Below are 17,615 nucleotides of genomic sequence, written 5' to 3' on the forward strand. Positions count from 1 at the left end.
TCTTGATCTGGCCACGTGTGCAGAGGAGTTACCCGTATTGTCGTAAAATCAGTCATCAACCATCGGAAAACCTTTTCTTCGAGCTCGAAGCCTCAACTCAAGAGTATGGATTCAAATGTTGTTGTTAGCTGTGGCTCAAAAGACATCGATTCCTGCAAAATCTTGTAGGATGTATGTTAATATTGATGAAAAACCAAATTGTTTATCATACCACATGCCTTCAAGTTTTAGCATCCTCTAAAATTTGTGGTATGGAATTGAGGGTGGAGCTCATCTAACAAAACACTAAAATAACGAAGACTTTTATTGTTTCATCACCTCTACATCTTTTTTTTTCACGTATTTTTTTTTAATTTGATCATTCATGGCCTAGAAGTGGAGTTCTTGTGGAGTAAAAAAAAATGCAGGCGCAAGAAACTTAAGAGGAGAAGAAAGAATAAAAAGGAGGAAAAGAAAGAAGAAAAATCGGTTGCCAAACCCGCAATGGAGCTCCATTTCTATCACACACTGCCTTGTAACGATGCTATTGCGTGTACAATCTCGACAACACTAAAAAATAACGCCATCAAAGCTCAAAGAAAGTAGCGTGCTTGTTCTATATTGCGATGACCTTCATCATATGTTGGCATGTTAATTATCCAAGATAATATTCTTATCAAAATAGTATTTTCTTACAAACCTTTGAGTCATTTTCAAATTAACAAAATAATTTTTTTATGTATATAAAAATTATTAAAATTTTATTTTAAATAAATAAATTATTAATGAGTAGAGAAAAATCTCAAACAACCCTTAATTATCCTATTCAAAGTACTCTTGAATTTTTTAAAATTCAATTTTTTATTTATGGTGACTAATTAATGATTGGTAATGATAGAAATTAATTCTTCAACTTTCTAAAAGTTTAAGCCAATAATTTTTTTAGATTTTTACACAATCTTCTTCGCCTTATATTTTAGTGTTTTATACTTACTTTCTGTTTTGATTTTTTTTCTAAAATCTAGAATTTAAGTTTATATTGTTGAGAGATATTTAAATTTCATATTTTTTTAATTCAAAAAACTTGATTTAAAAACACATATAAATTGAAATGATGGTGTTGAAATCTTAAGAGATATACTATATACATCTTAGTTGCAAGTGAGGAGAAATAAACATATATAAAATGCTTCATTACTTCAATAAATAAATATCTTTCTTGTTTTAATTTAATCGTAGTTGATATAATATATATATATTGAGTTTATAGATTTAAACATATATAAATTCTAGTTTTTTCTAGGATATTTTTTGTTGGACATGCCCTTGAGATGATAAACTACCAATATATAATTATATACTAATTATTTTTAAATTACAATCTTGTTATAATAAACTAAACCATTTGCACAATTTTGATACCATAAACTAAACATACTTGCATACATGTTTTAATGGTGCCCGGGTTTGTAATATTCTGATTGTGGTAAACCATAGCCAAGGTTAGGGTAAAAAACTTTGCGAAGATGGTTATATTTTTGGACATCAAAACCATGGATCTTCATGAGTTTCTTTTGTTTGGCCTTGAAGCGTTGCTGGAAGTAACCTTCAAAAGAGGGCTCAGTGGATGTTCTCAGGAAGAAACCATAGGCTATGGCGAAGTGAAGGGAGGTGACGAAGAAACATATCGGCTCCATGACATCCCAGTTAAGTTCCCAGAAGGTGAGCCTCATGAACCCAAGTGTCTGGATCACTAGAAAGCCCAGCCCACAATAAAGCTCTCCTCGGACCTGGGTTCTAGCCTTCTGGTCGATTATCACCTTTAGTTTCTCCATATGCTCAAGGTGTTCTCTTCTCGGATCATCAGGAGCTGCAATGGTCTGGGATATCATATTCTCCATTGATATCGCCACCTGGTACATTAAAAAGAAAAAAACATCAAGATGAACACGATAAACTGAGTTACATAAATTAGTTAATCATAATTGTCACGATTATGGCATTATTTCTCCGGTTGTCCCATGGCAAGTCTAGAAAAACAAATGGCCATAGGACAGTAACACACACAGACCACTTGTGTCCTATATATGGACAAGGGCCATCAATATTTCGAAGAATCATATCTATTTGTATCACTTCTCCTGGGATACGGCCTCCTCTAGATGGGGGCAAAAGTTACCCAGCAAAATTTAATGATCTTTTTGCCAGCGGCCCTTACATAAGCTAATCTTCTTTGTCATTATATATAATTTAAATCTTACGGGACACAAATTACAGCATAACAAGAAGAAAAAAAAATGGGAGGACTGTTGTTGATCAAATAATTAAAGCTAATTGAAAAAAAAATTAATACCTGCTCAGGCCTGAGAAACACAATGTTTCCTAAAACGATGACGTTTCCGGACTGGTCAAGCAACTTGGCAAACTCAACACCTTGACCTTCATTTCCACACTCATCAACACAAATTTTGACAAACTCCGAATAACAAATCGACCCTCTTGGAATCTCTCTAAGTTTGGCCTTCAACTTCTCCACAAGAGAAAACCTCAAGATCTTCTTTGCATTCTCAACAGAAATCCCGAACTTATTAGCCTCTCCAGCGATCTCTTCCGGAGGAGTCAGACCATCAAGGTGGAGCCTGTCACCGGAAATGAGCTTTTCTCTTAACTTCTCTCCCACCGGCATGGACATGAATTCGGGTAACTGGCTAATGGCTCTACGGTGAAGGAAACGCCGGAAAAACCCTGTATCGACGGAATCTCCAGTGAGAAACTCTTTAAATGGATTCGTTTTGGAAGCTGCATTATTTTGTGGTGTTGTAAGAGATTTAATTGGTGATGAGTGGTCTAGAGCTACTGCCGGCGATGCAACTCTATAATCGTTGGTCACAGCACGCTTCGAAAATAATTTTCGAAACGCCATTTGATTAGAACAGAGAGAATCCGGTGATTTGAAGTGCTTGAATGAGGTTGAAGAGTGATGATGAGTGAGAGGGGCACGGTACATATACATATATATATACAGTTTTTTTTTTTTTTTTTTTTTTTTTTTTTAAAAAAAAAGTAAAGGGAAAGAGAGGAGAACCGAAATGAAAATGCATTGAATCAGTTTTTACCATTTATGACCTCGATCTGGATTCCATTATTAATTTATTACACCGACTTCGGTTATATTAAATCCAGTCGGGTATCATTAATTAACTTAGTAATTTGTTGATAAAAAAAAATTTATATTGAAACGGGTTAGAATTGCTCCAGTTAACTTATCATATTAATTTTTTTATTTTGAACAACCCTGTAAACAAAAGAAAGAGAGATTCAATTTGAATTGTTTTAGTTTTTTTTTTAATAATATCATTTTCATTTTTTTTTTTTTTTTAATTTTAAAATAATACTATTTTAAATTAATTTAGATTGATCAATTCAACTTATAATCTAGATTTTAAACCAAACCATGTGCCGATCAAAACTTATATTTATGCTCAAAATGTAAAATTTTAAGTTAATTTTTAAAATAAAAAATATATACAAGTATTGTGAATGTATTTTTTTGACACAATGAGATTTTTTAATTTATAATAGAAAAATTGATGCTTGGTTTTAATAAAATAAATTAAAAATTATATAAACTAATAAATCTTAAAAATAATTGGTAATATTAATTAAATAATGAAGTACAAATATGAAAGATAAATGTATAAGATGATATTTCATGTCCTGTGATGTGGGGTGCTCTTTAAAATTTTATTTAATTATTTATGGCAATGAAAATGAATTTTCATAAAAAATAATAATTTAAATTCTGTATAAAAATCATAATTGTCAGTATAAATACTTTTTATTCTTAATATATTATTTAACGATTTGATAATCATAAAAATGAATCCTTTTAATGAAAACCTATTTCCCTTTTTAATGCTTTCTTTGTTTTCTTTTTAAATGGAAATTGTTAAAATTAAGTAATTTTCCAAATTGTTGGACAATATAGTAACGTTCTCCTCGTAAAGATAAACTAGTTTTAAATCGAGTAGTTTTAAGTATTGGAAAGTACCATCATTAGTTTATATATGAATAGTGAACGAGGTTGTTTTTTTTTCTTTTCATTTTTCTTCTTCCTTTTTTCAATTTTTTTTTCAATATTTATCTAATTCAATGTTCATATAAACAATAAAAAAAAATTATTTTTTTTCTTTTTATTTTCCTATTTTATCTTTTAATAATTAATTAATTTAAATTTATCTTTTTAAATGATTTTACTTTGTTTTTTACGAGATTATATATTAGAGTCTAAAACATTTGATTTGTGTTTGATTTTATGAGTTTATTTTTATTATCAAATTTCTCAAAACTTAGTGGAGTACATAATTGATTACAGATTTAAAGGGTTAAACAGTGAAATCCGAGTCAATTTAATACGTTACCGTCTTAATATTAAAATACAAAAGTTATCTTAAATTTTTTTAAAAGTCAAGTTATATTTTTTATTGGTGATTTAGATTGTCTTTAAACCTGTCAAATTAATTAGATCATGTCATGATGATTTTCACATAATTTAATTTTAAATTTAATTTAAGAATAAGTCGGGCTATGAAGTTTTAAAATTAACTTATTAAATTAAGTTTAATAATAATATTAAACAGTAAACTTGAACTATTTTTTCGTTCAAAAAAAATTATGATTAATTCAAGCTGCAAATAGCGCTACCCTACAGTAGCATAACAAAATGATTAATTTGTAATAGAAATTTGGGAAACATGTATAAAAGTTTATAATTAGTGAAGAGTGTTTTTCCTTCAAGAAAGGAAAACACTTTTCCCTATCAAAGCCATATGTTTTCTTTTGAATGGCAAACATTTTCTTTGATTTACTTTATGAAAAAAAACAAAACAAAAACGAGCTCTGGAAAATATGCAACTGTAAGCAAATCTGGCGTTGGGTAGCCCTAACATCACCGGAGCTTTTTACACGGAGAAGCACGAGAAAATGCAAATCTGAGAAGAGACAAGAACTTCAAGTCCCCATTAGCTGCATTTAGTATGATGCAATAACAGCTAACAAAACGATGATGCAATAGACAGTGAATAATTCATTGGTCACTGGTAGAAACGTCGCATGCCAAAACCTCCTTACTTGTCACCTCGAAGGGCTTCTCTTTTGCATGCATCGCCCTGCCCTTTTGTACGCCTGCCAAATGCCTCGCAGAGCTTGCTTCTATGAAGAATGCCTGCCATATGCACTCTCAATGAAGAACATATTTCTTTCTTTCTTTCCAATCCTTTTAGATAATGCAAAAGGGTTCTCTTTTGCTGTCTTACGGGAAAATAAATGGTCCAGAGACGGCTCAAACGGGGAAAAGCAAATGGTTAGATTTTGAATTTATATTTTAATAATTATGAGTTCTTAGTATTTTCAGAGTCATTAAAAATTTATATAATTGTTAATTTAAGAATTTATGAAATTAGTTAAAATACATACAAGTTGGTCGGGCACCATATTAATATATATATATAAAAAATCGCAGCAACTGGTTGCGCTTTCTATATTAAATAACTAAGATAAATATCCCATTAGCCAATATTTGAGGAAAAGACACAGCAGAAAGAAAGCTGCTTTTCTTCAAATCTTTTGACCAGATTACACCAGGTCATTAGAAAACAAAACATCATTTGTTGGGTGCTTAATTTGAGTTGGAGAAAAGGTGCAAAGGAAGTCCCTCATTGTGGGTGATTGATTATAAAGAACTCCCACGTTGTGGGATCTAAATTGAATCCTTGACTAAAAAGGTTTGGCATCTTTTGTAGTGTTCTTGAATCTTGATCATATATAATAGTAAAGTGAATATCCAATCATCGAGACCGGTGGAGATAATGGAATTGTTGATACAAATCACAGTAATGCCAAAGAAGAAACCATTGTTTTCAAGGTGGAAAAGAGTTTGATAATGCCAGGTTTATCGTGTTCGCCTGAAGAAATTATAACGCCTTTGAGTCTCTATCGACCATCTTAAATACGATCAAATTTAAGGCTAAAGAAAGGGAAATCATTGGCTTTTTACGGCTAGAATTTCCTCCTTCCACGGGCCAAATTCTGTTTATGAAATTTCCATGCTTCTTTTTTTTCATGCCCGTTTGCAGGCTAGAGGTAGTAATTTGTAGCTATCGAAAATCGTCTTGTTACAAGAGTGATTAAATTGTGATTACAAGAATTTTACTATACTAGATGAGAGACCTACTGGTTTCGCCGATAAAACTTGAAAGGGTGATTTTTTATATGAAAAACAATTAAGAATCAACCAGCTAATGAGGATGATATATACCACCCATGTTAAGAGATGAGCAGATGACTTTGAGAAAGATTCGGCTGTTTTCCGGTCTTAAAACTATGGTGGATTTTGGATCCACACAGCACGCTGCATCTGATCTGCTATTCAAAGTGCTTGCTCTGTAATGGGGTGGGAGATGTTCTTACTCCGACGACAATACCAAAAGTTTTTGGAAGAAAACTAATTTCAATGGAGTATATTAATAAATAAAATTAATGGTAAGTGAACCAACAATGGATGGTCAACAAATTAGCTAATTAAATGAATGGTAGACAGCATTTAATGTCTTGGTCCAGCGATTAAAAGAACTTGTCCCTTTCTCTATATCCTGCTTCAAACCTCACAAATTAGCTAATTAAATGAATGGTAGACAAATTATCTAGTAAAGAAATCATTTGGCGCCATAGAGATAATTTTTAGATTGGTGCCGGGAAGCAAATCCAGGTATTTAGTCCAAAGCCCAAATGGCTAGAAAAAAATATAGGTTGGGAAATCCAGTCACTTCGGCTAGGCCCAGAGGCTAGCATGTTGGTGCAAGCAATGCCCTAGTTTTCTTGAAATTTGATGTGTATTATTATAAAAAATAAACAACTATCGACTTCTTCAAACTCTGCCCATTTCTTTGACAGTAGCTTTCCCTCTCTCCCAATTTCAACACCTGGCAGTTCCTAATTCTAGAAATGCTTGCGACTCCACTCTCCAAAAGCAAAAAACAAATCAGAAAAAAACAACAGAGAGAAAGATCAGAAATTTAAAAACTGATCTGCGAATCAATATCAATCCCAGCCCACCACTCACCCTTCACCATTTTGAATGGCAAAAGAGGAAAAAAAGAGGAGGGGGGGGGGACAAGGGAGGAGAGAGTTGGTGGTGGTGGTGGTTGTTTTTAAGACAAGAAAAAAAAAAATTAAATTCAAATGAAGAAAAAAATGGTAGAATAGAAGGGATTTTGACATTGTAATTGCAAAAAAAAAAAAAAGGAGGACGAAAGGAAAAGAAAATCCAAGAGACTTCTAGACATGAGATAAGAATGGAGAAAAAAATAAATTACATGGTGGCAAAGATGATACATATGCATGGCCGGAGAAAGAAAAAAAAAAAACATTGCAAAAAATCACAAAAATATCATTTCTACATTATCTACATTGATAAAAGGGGGAAGGAAGGGAAAGAAAAACCAATAAACTTCTAGACATAAGATAAGAATGGAGAGAGAAAATAAATTACACAGTGGCAAAGATGACATATATGCATGAAGAAAGAAAGAAAAAAATAATTTTTTTTTTCTTAAAACCATTTTAAAAAAAAACACCTGCGGAAACAAACAGTACCCAGAACTCAACTTGGACTTGAATCGGATCTAGAGGGAACCTGATTGCCAGAGTTGGTCCAGCTGACCTATTTGATTTTACAGTCCAGGGTGACTCTTCCATGAAACAATTTCTAGCCCGTCAATAAATTACACGCAGAAGCAGGCTCCATTGTCTGGAACTATTTGTGATAGGTCATGCCAGTTCTTGAACATTGACGGCACAGTTCGCTCTTTTTATGTAAGGGCTCGGTTCGCAAGAATCAGAAAATGTAAGTCACCCAGAGGCAAGATCTGAATCCTGGATTTCTACTATTCTTGATTCTTAATCACTCACAGTAACTTTTACTGTTCTTGACTGCTGGTGATTTGCATCGTCAACCAAAGGAATCCAACAAAAATATCTTGGCCAGATTTATGTCAACTGAAACTGAGGAAAACCCCCCTTCACGTTGCGCTTTCAAGGAAAGGAAGGGGGGGGAGCATCCCTCTTGAAGATAACCATGAATGCTTCACTCTGCTTGATGATTCTTATTGGACAACGTTCGAGAGCCTCCTTGTCACCGCCGCTCTGGCCAACCCAGTGAAAGATACAGGGACGTTGACGCCTGTGGTCCAGAATCAAAGGTTTCATAGTCGTATCACGCCCTAATTCTCTAACCCAATTAAAAATTAAGATCTGGAAGGGATATGGTCACAGAGGAATCAAAGGAACAAGGCAACGTCCATTAATTTCACAATTTTCTTAGAGGGCAACGGGGAATACATCAATGCTGTTGAGGGGGGAATTAGCTGCAACCAAGATTGAAGAGTATGGGTCCTTGCAGGCAAACAAAAGTCTAGTGCTGGCAGTTTCACCGAGGTAGTATGAAAAATAGCATCGGAAATGTTGAGAATTTTTACAGGTACTATGTAGCCATTGGTGGTATACTGAGAGTTTTAATTGTACTTTATCTATAATACAAAATGATTTTAATTTAATTTTAACTAAATAGAAAATACCGGAGTGATCGTGTAAATTATCTCGATAAAATTCACTATCTTTGTTATGATTTTTGTGCTCCGAGTCAAAGAAATAGTCTTCAATTATGTATGTGTAATCAATGTGATGTTATCTTTTTTTTTTTTTTTTTTTTATTTACGTGGGTGTCCGGGCCAGCTTGCGCGCACCACGACTAATCCCACGGCTCACTGAACATTCTGTAAACCCAATGAACATGTAAGGCACCGCGGGGGTGACAGGCGTGCACGGTGAGGTTTGAACCCAGGATACAGAAAAAAGAAATAAGTCCTTTCAACCGCTGGATCAAGACCTCAAGTGCAATGTGATGTTATCTTTATTGGTTCAGGTAGTGGTTCATTAGCTGATTTTTTCAGCCATGTGATGCAAATAAATAAATAAATAAATAAAAGTAAAAACTTCATATGCTAGGACTAAATTAAATAATTACTTACATGAGCAGGTTTTGGTACATCTCATTTAAAAGTAGATGGCTATAGAGGCGCGAGGAATCTAGTGGCATTAAAAAACCTATTGGCATAAATGGCTGTTTAAAGAAACCTATTGGCATAAAGCAGGGGGCCTTACCGAGTAAAATCCTGAATAAAAGCAGCAACTTTATCAATTCACATACTGAGTTTATTTGCGGGTATTTAAGATTTCAACCACTAAACACTAGCTATGCTTCTCCTCGAGCCTGTTATTGAATAAAATAAAATAAAAAAAGATATGTAAGGTTACATATTAAAAATATTATAAAAATAAATATTTTTTAATTTTTAAAATAAGTTTAAAATCTATATAAAATATTAAAAAAAATATAAATGAATCATATTAATCTCATAAAAATTAAACACGACAAATATAATTAAAAAATAATTATTATTTAAAAAGAGTTGAATAAGTTAAAGAAATCACATAGAAGGAGTTAAACCTTAAACCGAACAAAGCACGTGGCCCATCAAGAAATGGCCCACAAGCGAGCCTATAAGATTAGACCAGCGCATGCGTGCACTTGATTGTTTTTTAAGCTAGTGATATGAATGATATGTTGTCTATTTCAATTTCTTTCAAGAAAAAAATAGATAATGTATCATTTAAATTTTTTAAATTTTAGCCATAAAAACTAAGGTTCATGTTTTTTTTTAATTTAAAAACTCATTTTTAATTTATTTTTTATCTATGACACTTGAAAAATACTCTTGTAACCTTGTTAAATCAATATATAACCTTAAAAAAACACAAACACCTCAAAACACGAAATCAACCCTCTCCTAAAAAAATATGCAATCGGATGTTAATTTGAGCTTAAAATAGCTAAATTATACAAAATAAAATTTTGAAAACTACATTGAAATTTTTTAAAAACAATAACTCCTTCAATTCACATTAACACAATTCACATTAACATGTGAAATGATGAATACTTAGATTTAACGCTGATTTCGCTATTCAGGAAAGGTATTGGCTAGACCCCATCAAGAGGTCTGAATCGTTATCAACTTCTATTCCATATGATGACGTGTACATCGGGCATTTAACTACACTGTCCACTTCCTTTAATTCAATGTCAATAATTTATTTCACCACAATCTACCAATGATCATGGCCCAAAGCAAACTGGTACAGAGCTGAGCTCTAGAAAGGGTAGGCTTCTATTAAATAAAGCCGTTTTTAACTTACATAGGGATTAGAGAGTCATCGCAGCAGCAGTGTTTGTTGTTTTTTAAATTTTTTTAATTTATAAAATTTATTTTTAATATTAGCTTCTACACAAAATTTAAAAAAAGAAGTTCCGTACAGACAAACGGGCTCTAATCCTGTGCACCCACGATGAAATAGTAAGAACAACTAGCTGGGTCCCATTTAGATACGGAAAGATAGATAACGGCACATCTACAATCAAAAAGTTGCAAGCATGGCCATGATTCACTGTCTCTGATCCTCGACAAGGTATGGATGGAATGGCGAAACCTTCCATTTTTGTTTCGCGAGAGTATTTAAATTTTTTTTAAAAAAAATAACTAAAAATTATTTTTTTTTAATGTTTTATATATTTTTTATGCAAAAAAAATATTATTTTAATATATTTTAAAATAAAAAATAATTTAAAAAAACAACCATAAACACCCTTTCAAATAATAGTGGCCCTTTTAAATAATAGTGGTGTGGATAACTTTTACATGTATGGATTAAAAACATAAATTTAAAATAACTATATTTTAAAGTTTTTTTAACCAAATTTTTAAAAATAAAAATAAAACTTGTACAAAACTACAATATACATTAATTAACCAAACCCTTCGAAATCTACAGTGAAAACCAAACGAAGCCTCACAATAATGATAGTTCTTTGACCTGGAGAGTCGAGATTTGTTAAGGGTTTTCTTCACCTAATAAATACCAAGCGTGGACACTTCTCCCATGGCAAAATTTCCAAATCCAAAGCGGGAGTTCACTTCTCATCTTCAAAATTCAGAGGGATTAGATTTGAAAAGCACAGAACCCATGCGTGGTGGCCAACACAGAGAGTGGAAAATTACCAAAGAGAAAGTATACATTTTCAGAAACCCTTTTTCCCACAAAGTCAGCAATACATTAATTAAACCAAGCTTAGAAGAAGGCCACGGGGACTTCTTAGAGGTCTAGTGACCTCACCGGTTTTTACATATATCTACATAGGTTAACAAAAAGAAGGAACCTCTCTATAGCTCTGACGGGCTAAATACTAACCTAGGGATAGATACGATGATAAACAAGCCAGGGATCCATATGTTACACGTTGGGAGGAGGATTTTCAAGTGCCAAGTATCTGTTAGCAGGACATGGAAACTCAGATCTCTATTTATCTCGGGGTCATTTGCAGACAGTCTTCAGTCTTTTTGCAGCCTGGACAAATCCCACAATGACCTGCAACTCGTCCATTTGCTGCACCAGCAAAAGATCATGTTCAGATTAATAAACTTCTGTTACAAACACTACAACTTCCAGAAAGAATGGGAAAATAAATTCTGAGAATTGAACCCCAGAACAATAGTGCTCCAGAAAAGTAAAAACTTGCTATCACTAGGTCCAAGAACCTATTTCAGGAATACGAGAAAAATGTCCATCGAATATGGTTACCGACTTCCATCTTCTTCTGTTTTTAAAGCATCTGATTCTCAATCCCACAAAATACATTTTAAATTGATGATTACAAATGGAGATAAAAAATGAGGGGAAGGAACTACAAGAAAACCTGCATGAACTATGACAATTTTGAGAGTACCTGTGACATAAAATGCCTCTGAACAACATCAATTAGTTGCTCCTTGGATGGGTTGGGAATGGAATCAACCTAGAAAAATCGATGATGTTAATTATGCTGGCATGCTACAGAAAGAATTAACTTATTCGAGTTTCCCGCCGGCTAAAAAACAAAACTTACAAGGTTAAAGTGTCGCCAATATCTCCACAGTGCAGCCACCTCCAACTTGCTGAGGTCAACCTTCTGCAGTGGAGACGAGATGCTAAAAAATCATATACTAGTACACATTTACGTACTCATTTCTTTTTAAAATTATGATCATGGAAAAAAAAAGGCAAAAAAGTAAATAGGAGTACAGATTAAAGATCACATACTGTGGTCCCACGAGGTGTGGAAATAGAGCCCTTAGACTGCGAGTCACAAGAGAGAGACCTGCTCATGGTCTTGTGAGATGATCCTGTTGATTTGTGTGTCCGATTCCTTGATCTATGGGACTTTTGAGTGTCATCGGATGCTGGAAAATTAGAGATGACACAACCAGAATTAAAAAGATGGTGGACCCAGCAAAAAGAAGAGGAAATAACACAAGGGAGCTTCTGGCAATAGTGAAAGTGAAAGTGAAAGTGGAAGACAGAATGGATCATATGTGCCAAACTTGACCACTTTCACCAATAAAACATACTGTTAAGAACCCACTGTTAGAGTATAAGCAAACATTTAATTACACCTGAAAGACTAAAGATTCCCCTAACCAATGCCAAACGTTTTTACTAAGACAATTTGGAACGGACAACGGTACTACATTAAGAAGATTTACAAAGAAACATAACTGCAATTAGCAAATCAGCACGGCAGAGCAAGTCACCATGAGATTGAAAGCTTATTTTCTCTAGAATAAAGGGCTCGTTTCCACAACTTTTAACCGAGTTACGCTACAACAAGTCTCATTAAAATTTTGGAATCAGAAGATAGTATTTTAGAAGGGAGATTTACTAACCAAGCTCACCCATATCCAATCCATTCCATTGCACATTCTCAAATTCCAGATCATCATCCTCCTCATTGCCTGTGGGAGCCTCGATCACACTAAGAGCATTCCTCTGTAGCTTTACTTCTATGCCATTTGTCAGGACCTGTAATTACAGTAATCGGAGAATCAAAGATATCAGAACCACAAGAAGTGCCAGACGGGATGGCATCATATGATAAACCAATACATGGGTAAGTCGGTAGACATCAGGAAGATAGCAGAAGGCAAGAAACAGCGGTAATGAAGTAAGTCCAATATTGGAGTTGAGGCAAGAATAACTATTTAAACTTTTTATAACTATTATACAAAAAAAAAAATCATGATAAGCAATTTACTTAATAGCTAAAATGCTTAATCAAGCATAAGAAACACAAACCACGGCAAAAATTCTTTTTCTCCGAGAATAAAAACCCGGTTGAAGAGAGAGATGAAATGTTTAAAAGGTAATACCTAAAGTGGTGTGGAACATCCTAAGAAAGAAGAGCTTTATTTATCGTCTTTAGCCCCATATCAAAAGATTGTCAAGCCAGCCAAAAATGGAGAGAGAGAGAGAGTAAACTATCTCAGTAGAAATTAACTAAATAAACAGATACAAGAGCTCTTTGAGAGCAAGATTAGGGAACTCCATCAATAACCCAGGAAGCCAAACAAGTTTTACTTCATTTCATGTTAAGAACACCTTCATTTGCCAAAAAAGAAAAAAAAATCAAGCATCCAAGAGAACAGAGGAATCTAATAAATTATTTAAACCAGCTGAATTCAATTGAGTTTTTTTATATATAACCAAAAGAAAATCAGTTAAAAAAAGAATCATAACAAGATTCCCCAATACAGCCTCGTCATGCAAAGCAATAGAAATCAATCCAAAACAGAGATAATCCAAAAACAATAACCATTTGAAATCCCGCATTTCAAAAAATACCAGATCCATTGGTAGAAAATCCACATGCAATGAAAACCTATTTCCTGAATCATTACTTGCAATTACCATAAAGCTCCTTGATCCTAACAAACCTATACCCCGTCATCTCATCTTCTATCAACAGAAAATGCAAAATTAAAGCAACTGTTTAATGGTTGGTATCACATCAACACAAACCCCAAACCCCAAACCATTACATTGACCTGCATTGCAAAAAAAACACACCACCATTCAAAAGCAAACCATACCACGGATGACAGCACATAAAACTCATTTCCTTAAGACGGAAAAAATTACCAGCCAATGCCACCCGCCAAGCCCAACTGCCTTCTTCACAACACCTTGAAGACCCACAAGCACCGACTTAGTACGGTTATTTCCTGTAACCACCACTTTAGTATGACGTGGCAGCACAGAAAGCTCTTCTTCGCTACTGTCACCGCAGCTCTGTAAGTGAGAAAACCCCCCCACAACTCCTCCATTCACTGAACTCTCCATTGTCTCCAACATTATAAGAAGTAATTAACTATATCTATAAACAATCCTCTCTCTCGACTCAGTGAGTCAAAATTCGAGTTTCAAAACTCGAAATGAAGATCATGCATTGCAGAGAAAGGCAGTGGACGCTTTGGGGATCAAGAGAGAGGAATTGAAGTGAAATTTAGGGATTTTTGTGAGAGAGAAAAAACACAGTTTAATGAGAGAGAAAGTTTTATGTGCTTTCGTGTGAGAGAGAGAAGAAGAAAGAGACTCCTGGTTTTGTTTATTGGTCGTGTTGCTATTAATCCCGACGAGAGAGAATGGACCGGTAGGAGGGTGACACGTAAGAAGGGAAGATAGTGACGTTTATCATGCTAAAAAGCACTTCTTCACTAGCGGTTTTGGATTCGATGGGATTTGAATTGAGGAAATTAATTAAGGATGTCGTATACGGAGGAGTTGACTGTTTGACTTCATGCTAAAGGGGAACTGTAATGACGGGATTGACCTTGCTCCTGGTGCTGGATATAGCTTCGTGCATGGTAGTGGTTTGAAATTGTGTTTGATTTGATGTGTTTTTTTAATACTTTACAATTATTTTAGTATATTAATATTTATAAACTTTAATAAATTTTCAATTAGAAAAATATTTTTTAAAAATATCTGACATCACTATACAAAACACACAAAAATATTTTTATAAAGATTAAGATTTTTTTTATTTTAAATTAATTTATTTTAGCCATCCTGGATTATTATGATATGATGAAGTTGAAAATAAATTTAATATATATATATATATATATTAAAATAAAAAAAATATTTTAAAAAATAAAAACTAACATAATTAGAAAAAAAATACCTCCAAAAGCAAATGAGAATGGGAAAGGAAAAAGAAAACGGCAGAATGGAAACGTAACGGAAACCTCTGCGGGACCCGCGTGTGGGGATAGAGCTACCTGCCGTCGGTGTTGTCCTATCCAGCATGGGATGCCAAATTTATTTATTTTGCCTCCATGTCCAGAATTATAAACTCTAAAAAAATAGTGCCTTTGTTTTCCCACCGGATTTTCCCGCCACAATTAGGCAATATCAACCGTCGGATCTCCGATGTCGATGTTTCAGCCACTGAACCATTTCGAGATCGTCGCAGCCGTTGGATAGAAAGTCTACGCTGCTTCAATAGAACAAAAGGCGTCAAGAAAATGTATCCATACTCCACGTGTAATGATCACCAAATTTGAAACATGACTGGACGGACCTTTGCCAAAGATCACGTCACACTGGTATACAAACTAGCTGCAGCATTACATGCCATCCACGTGATCATCACATCCGTTGATCGCCAATACTGTGTCCAAATACACAATATACTCACCATGTCAATATAAGAATATACTATGTATTCTTTAATCTAGCGAGTGGACCATGGTAGTTTGGTGCACCGCGGGGCATGGGGTCGCTTTTGGATGAGATTTATAAGTGCTGGAAGAATGAATGCAATTTATCAGACAATACCACTTGTAACTTTATAGCTGTGTTAAACTTTGTTTGACTGCTGTGCAACGCAGTGCTGATATCAAGCTTGTAGTTTTGCCAATGAAGGATCATCATCATCTTTATCTACGGTGCCAGCAACAATTGTATGTTTCTATATGTGTGTATGTATTAGACTGGATGCGAAATAAGGTTCAAGACTTCTTAAAGTTAATGGGGTTCTTTTTCACGTTACTCTTTAGATTTGAATTGAAAAGTTGAAACGAGGTCATGAAATTTATAAAATACTAGCGTGCCGCAAATACGAATACTTCGGCACAATAAATTGACGAATAATGTTCTCTTGACCTATAAAACAAAATAATTAAATTTTGTTTATTTTTTGAACCTGGCACAATAAAAAAATATTGATAAAATTTCACAGGATAAAAGATACTCGGGAAGGATAATATCTCAAATCATGACTAACAAAATTAAACAAAAAATTAAAATAATATTTTATTAAAACTAAATTAACTATATGTCAATTTATAATTCTCATGACATATAATAACATATAGTTATATCTAATAATTATTCTAGCTTGTGAAATAGCATGGAACACTAATGAATGAGTCTGGAATATCACCCAACTCACCCAATTCAAGACAAGTTTATAATATCTATACAGGAGTAAGCTCGAAATAGACCTGGAAAACTCGTGAATGGACTAGCATCTCTAACACTTTTATGATAAGCAATATCATTTTTCATTAGTGACAATTAAATATGCATGACATCCCTAGCCTCTTAGAGTCCACCCTGACATAAATTGAAATTTGATGTGTCTTTGGGTCCCTTATCTCTCTTTTTTTTTGTCAATTTAATATTTTTTTCATTCAATATTACTATTTTGAAATACCAACAAGTTATAAAAGTCATAATTCATTATCATACTATATATAAATTATATTATTTCATTCATTTTTTATTTGCATTACTTCACCAATTATTTTAAATAAAATGTGCTAACGATAAAAAATAGCCAATATTAATGAACTGACAAGTCATGGTACTAAATAATAGGTAAAAATCTCAAATAAAAGAGGTGTCAAGCAAAACTTCTACTTCCTTTTATATGTTTTTCAAAATTACTCCTAACTTAAAAAAATATATATTAATTTAATATATTTTTAATTATTTTGATAGGATAATATAAACTATATAAAAATTATTTTAATATATTTTAAAATAAAAAATGTTTTGAAAAACATGCCACATTCTCTCCAACAACTTAAAGTGTGATAGATAAAGGAGATACGACACTGGGCTCCACCATTATACTAACATTTTCTTTCACTTCACTCGCCTTCTCTCCCGCGTGTGGTTATCCCGTAATTCAGTGACTATTAGGAATTTCAATTTAACTTCAGCATCTACTGAGAGGCCATTAGCATTTAACAACCTCCTTCGTTTTCAAGCCTGCTGTTAGGTCACATTGAATGTTACATTAATTTGGTGGCATTAGTGTCCAGCCAGCTAGCGAGTGACTACGATTGAGGCTACAAGTTTGCCAGGGCGTGTTTAAAGTGTATTGGTAATGCGGATGGTATTTTTTAAAAACTATATATTTTTTTAAAAATATATATCAAAACTATAGTCTTTTTATGAATTTTTTTTATTTTTTATTTAAATACACTGAAAATATTTTAAAAAATATCAATTTAATACCTTTTCAAATAAAAAATAATGTAAAAAATCACAATGTAACTTGTAAAAAATGCTGGCGCGAGTCTCTTGTAGCTGCTTAGTTTTCTTGATAGCGGAGGAATTAATGTCAGGGAAGCCAT

The 17,615-nt window shown here is 33.4% G+C and overlaps 2 protein-coding genes across 3 annotated transcripts; both read right to left on the reverse strand.

The window, feature by feature from the left end:
• Positions 1-1,174: 1,174 nt before the first annotated feature.
• Positions 1,175-2,981, reverse strand: LOC118028083 (calcium uniporter protein 4, mitochondrial). The gene is made up of 2 exons (XM_035031607.2): positions 2,333-2,981; positions 1,175-1,892 (listed from the first exon to the last, which is right to left on the reverse strand). The coding sequence occupies exons 1-2, from the start codon at positions 2,900-2,902 to the stop codon at positions 1,431-1,433; spliced, it is 1,032 nt and encodes a 343-aa protein (XP_034887498.1). The 5' UTR covers positions 2,903-2,981; the 3' UTR covers positions 1,175-1,430.
• Positions 2,982-11,149: 8,168 nt separating this feature from the next.
• LOC118028118 (uncharacterized) lies at positions 11,150-14,553 on the reverse strand. Of its 2 annotated transcripts, none has more exons than XM_035031652.2 (6): positions 14,107-14,553; positions 12,864-12,990; positions 12,232-12,371; positions 12,038-12,100; positions 11,879-11,947; positions 11,150-11,538 (listed from the first exon to the last, which is right to left on the reverse strand). In XM_035031652.2, exons 1-6 carry the CDS (start codon positions 14,317-14,319, stop codon positions 11,467-11,469), a joined length of 684 nt encoding a protein of 227 aa, XP_034887543.1. In that variant the 5' UTR covers positions 14,320-14,553; the 3' UTR covers positions 11,150-11,466. The 2 variants fall into 2 exon arrangements, with proteins under 2 accessions (XP_034887543.1, XP_034887544.1); XM_035031653.2 differs by having other exon boundaries at positions 12,855-12,990; positions 14,107-14,552.
• Positions 14,554-17,615: the final 3,062 nt, after the last annotated feature.

This window comes from Populus alba, chromosome 2, assembly GCF_005239225.2.
Source record: "Populus alba chromosome 2, ASM523922v2, whole genome shotgun sequence".
Taxonomy (NCBI): Eukaryota; Viridiplantae; Streptophyta; class Magnoliopsida; order Malpighiales; family Salicaceae; genus Populus; species Populus alba.

Bases quoted from the DNA above. Each gene is read 5' to 3' on its own strand.
- LOC118028083 (XM_035031607.2), bottom strand. From the start codon at position 2,902: ATGGCGTTTCGAAAATTATTTTCGAAGCGTGCTGTGACCAACGATTAT. The intron at 1,893-2,332 runs GTATTAATTTTT...TTAATGTACCAG, and splicing joins TGTTTCTCAGGCCTGAGCAG to GTGGCGATATCAATGGAGAA.
- LOC118028118 (XM_035031653.2), bottom strand. From the start codon at position 14,319: ATGTTGGAGACAATGGAGAGTTCAGTGAATGGAGGAGTTGTGGGGGGG. The intron at 12,991-14,106 runs GTAATTTTTTCC...CTGTAATTACAG, and splicing joins TTGGCGGGTGGCATTGGCTG to GTCCTGACAAATGGCATAGA. The intron at 11,948-12,037 runs GTAAGTTTTGTT...CGATTTTTCTAG, and splicing joins ATTGGCGACACTTTAACCTT to GTTGATTCCATTCCCAACCC.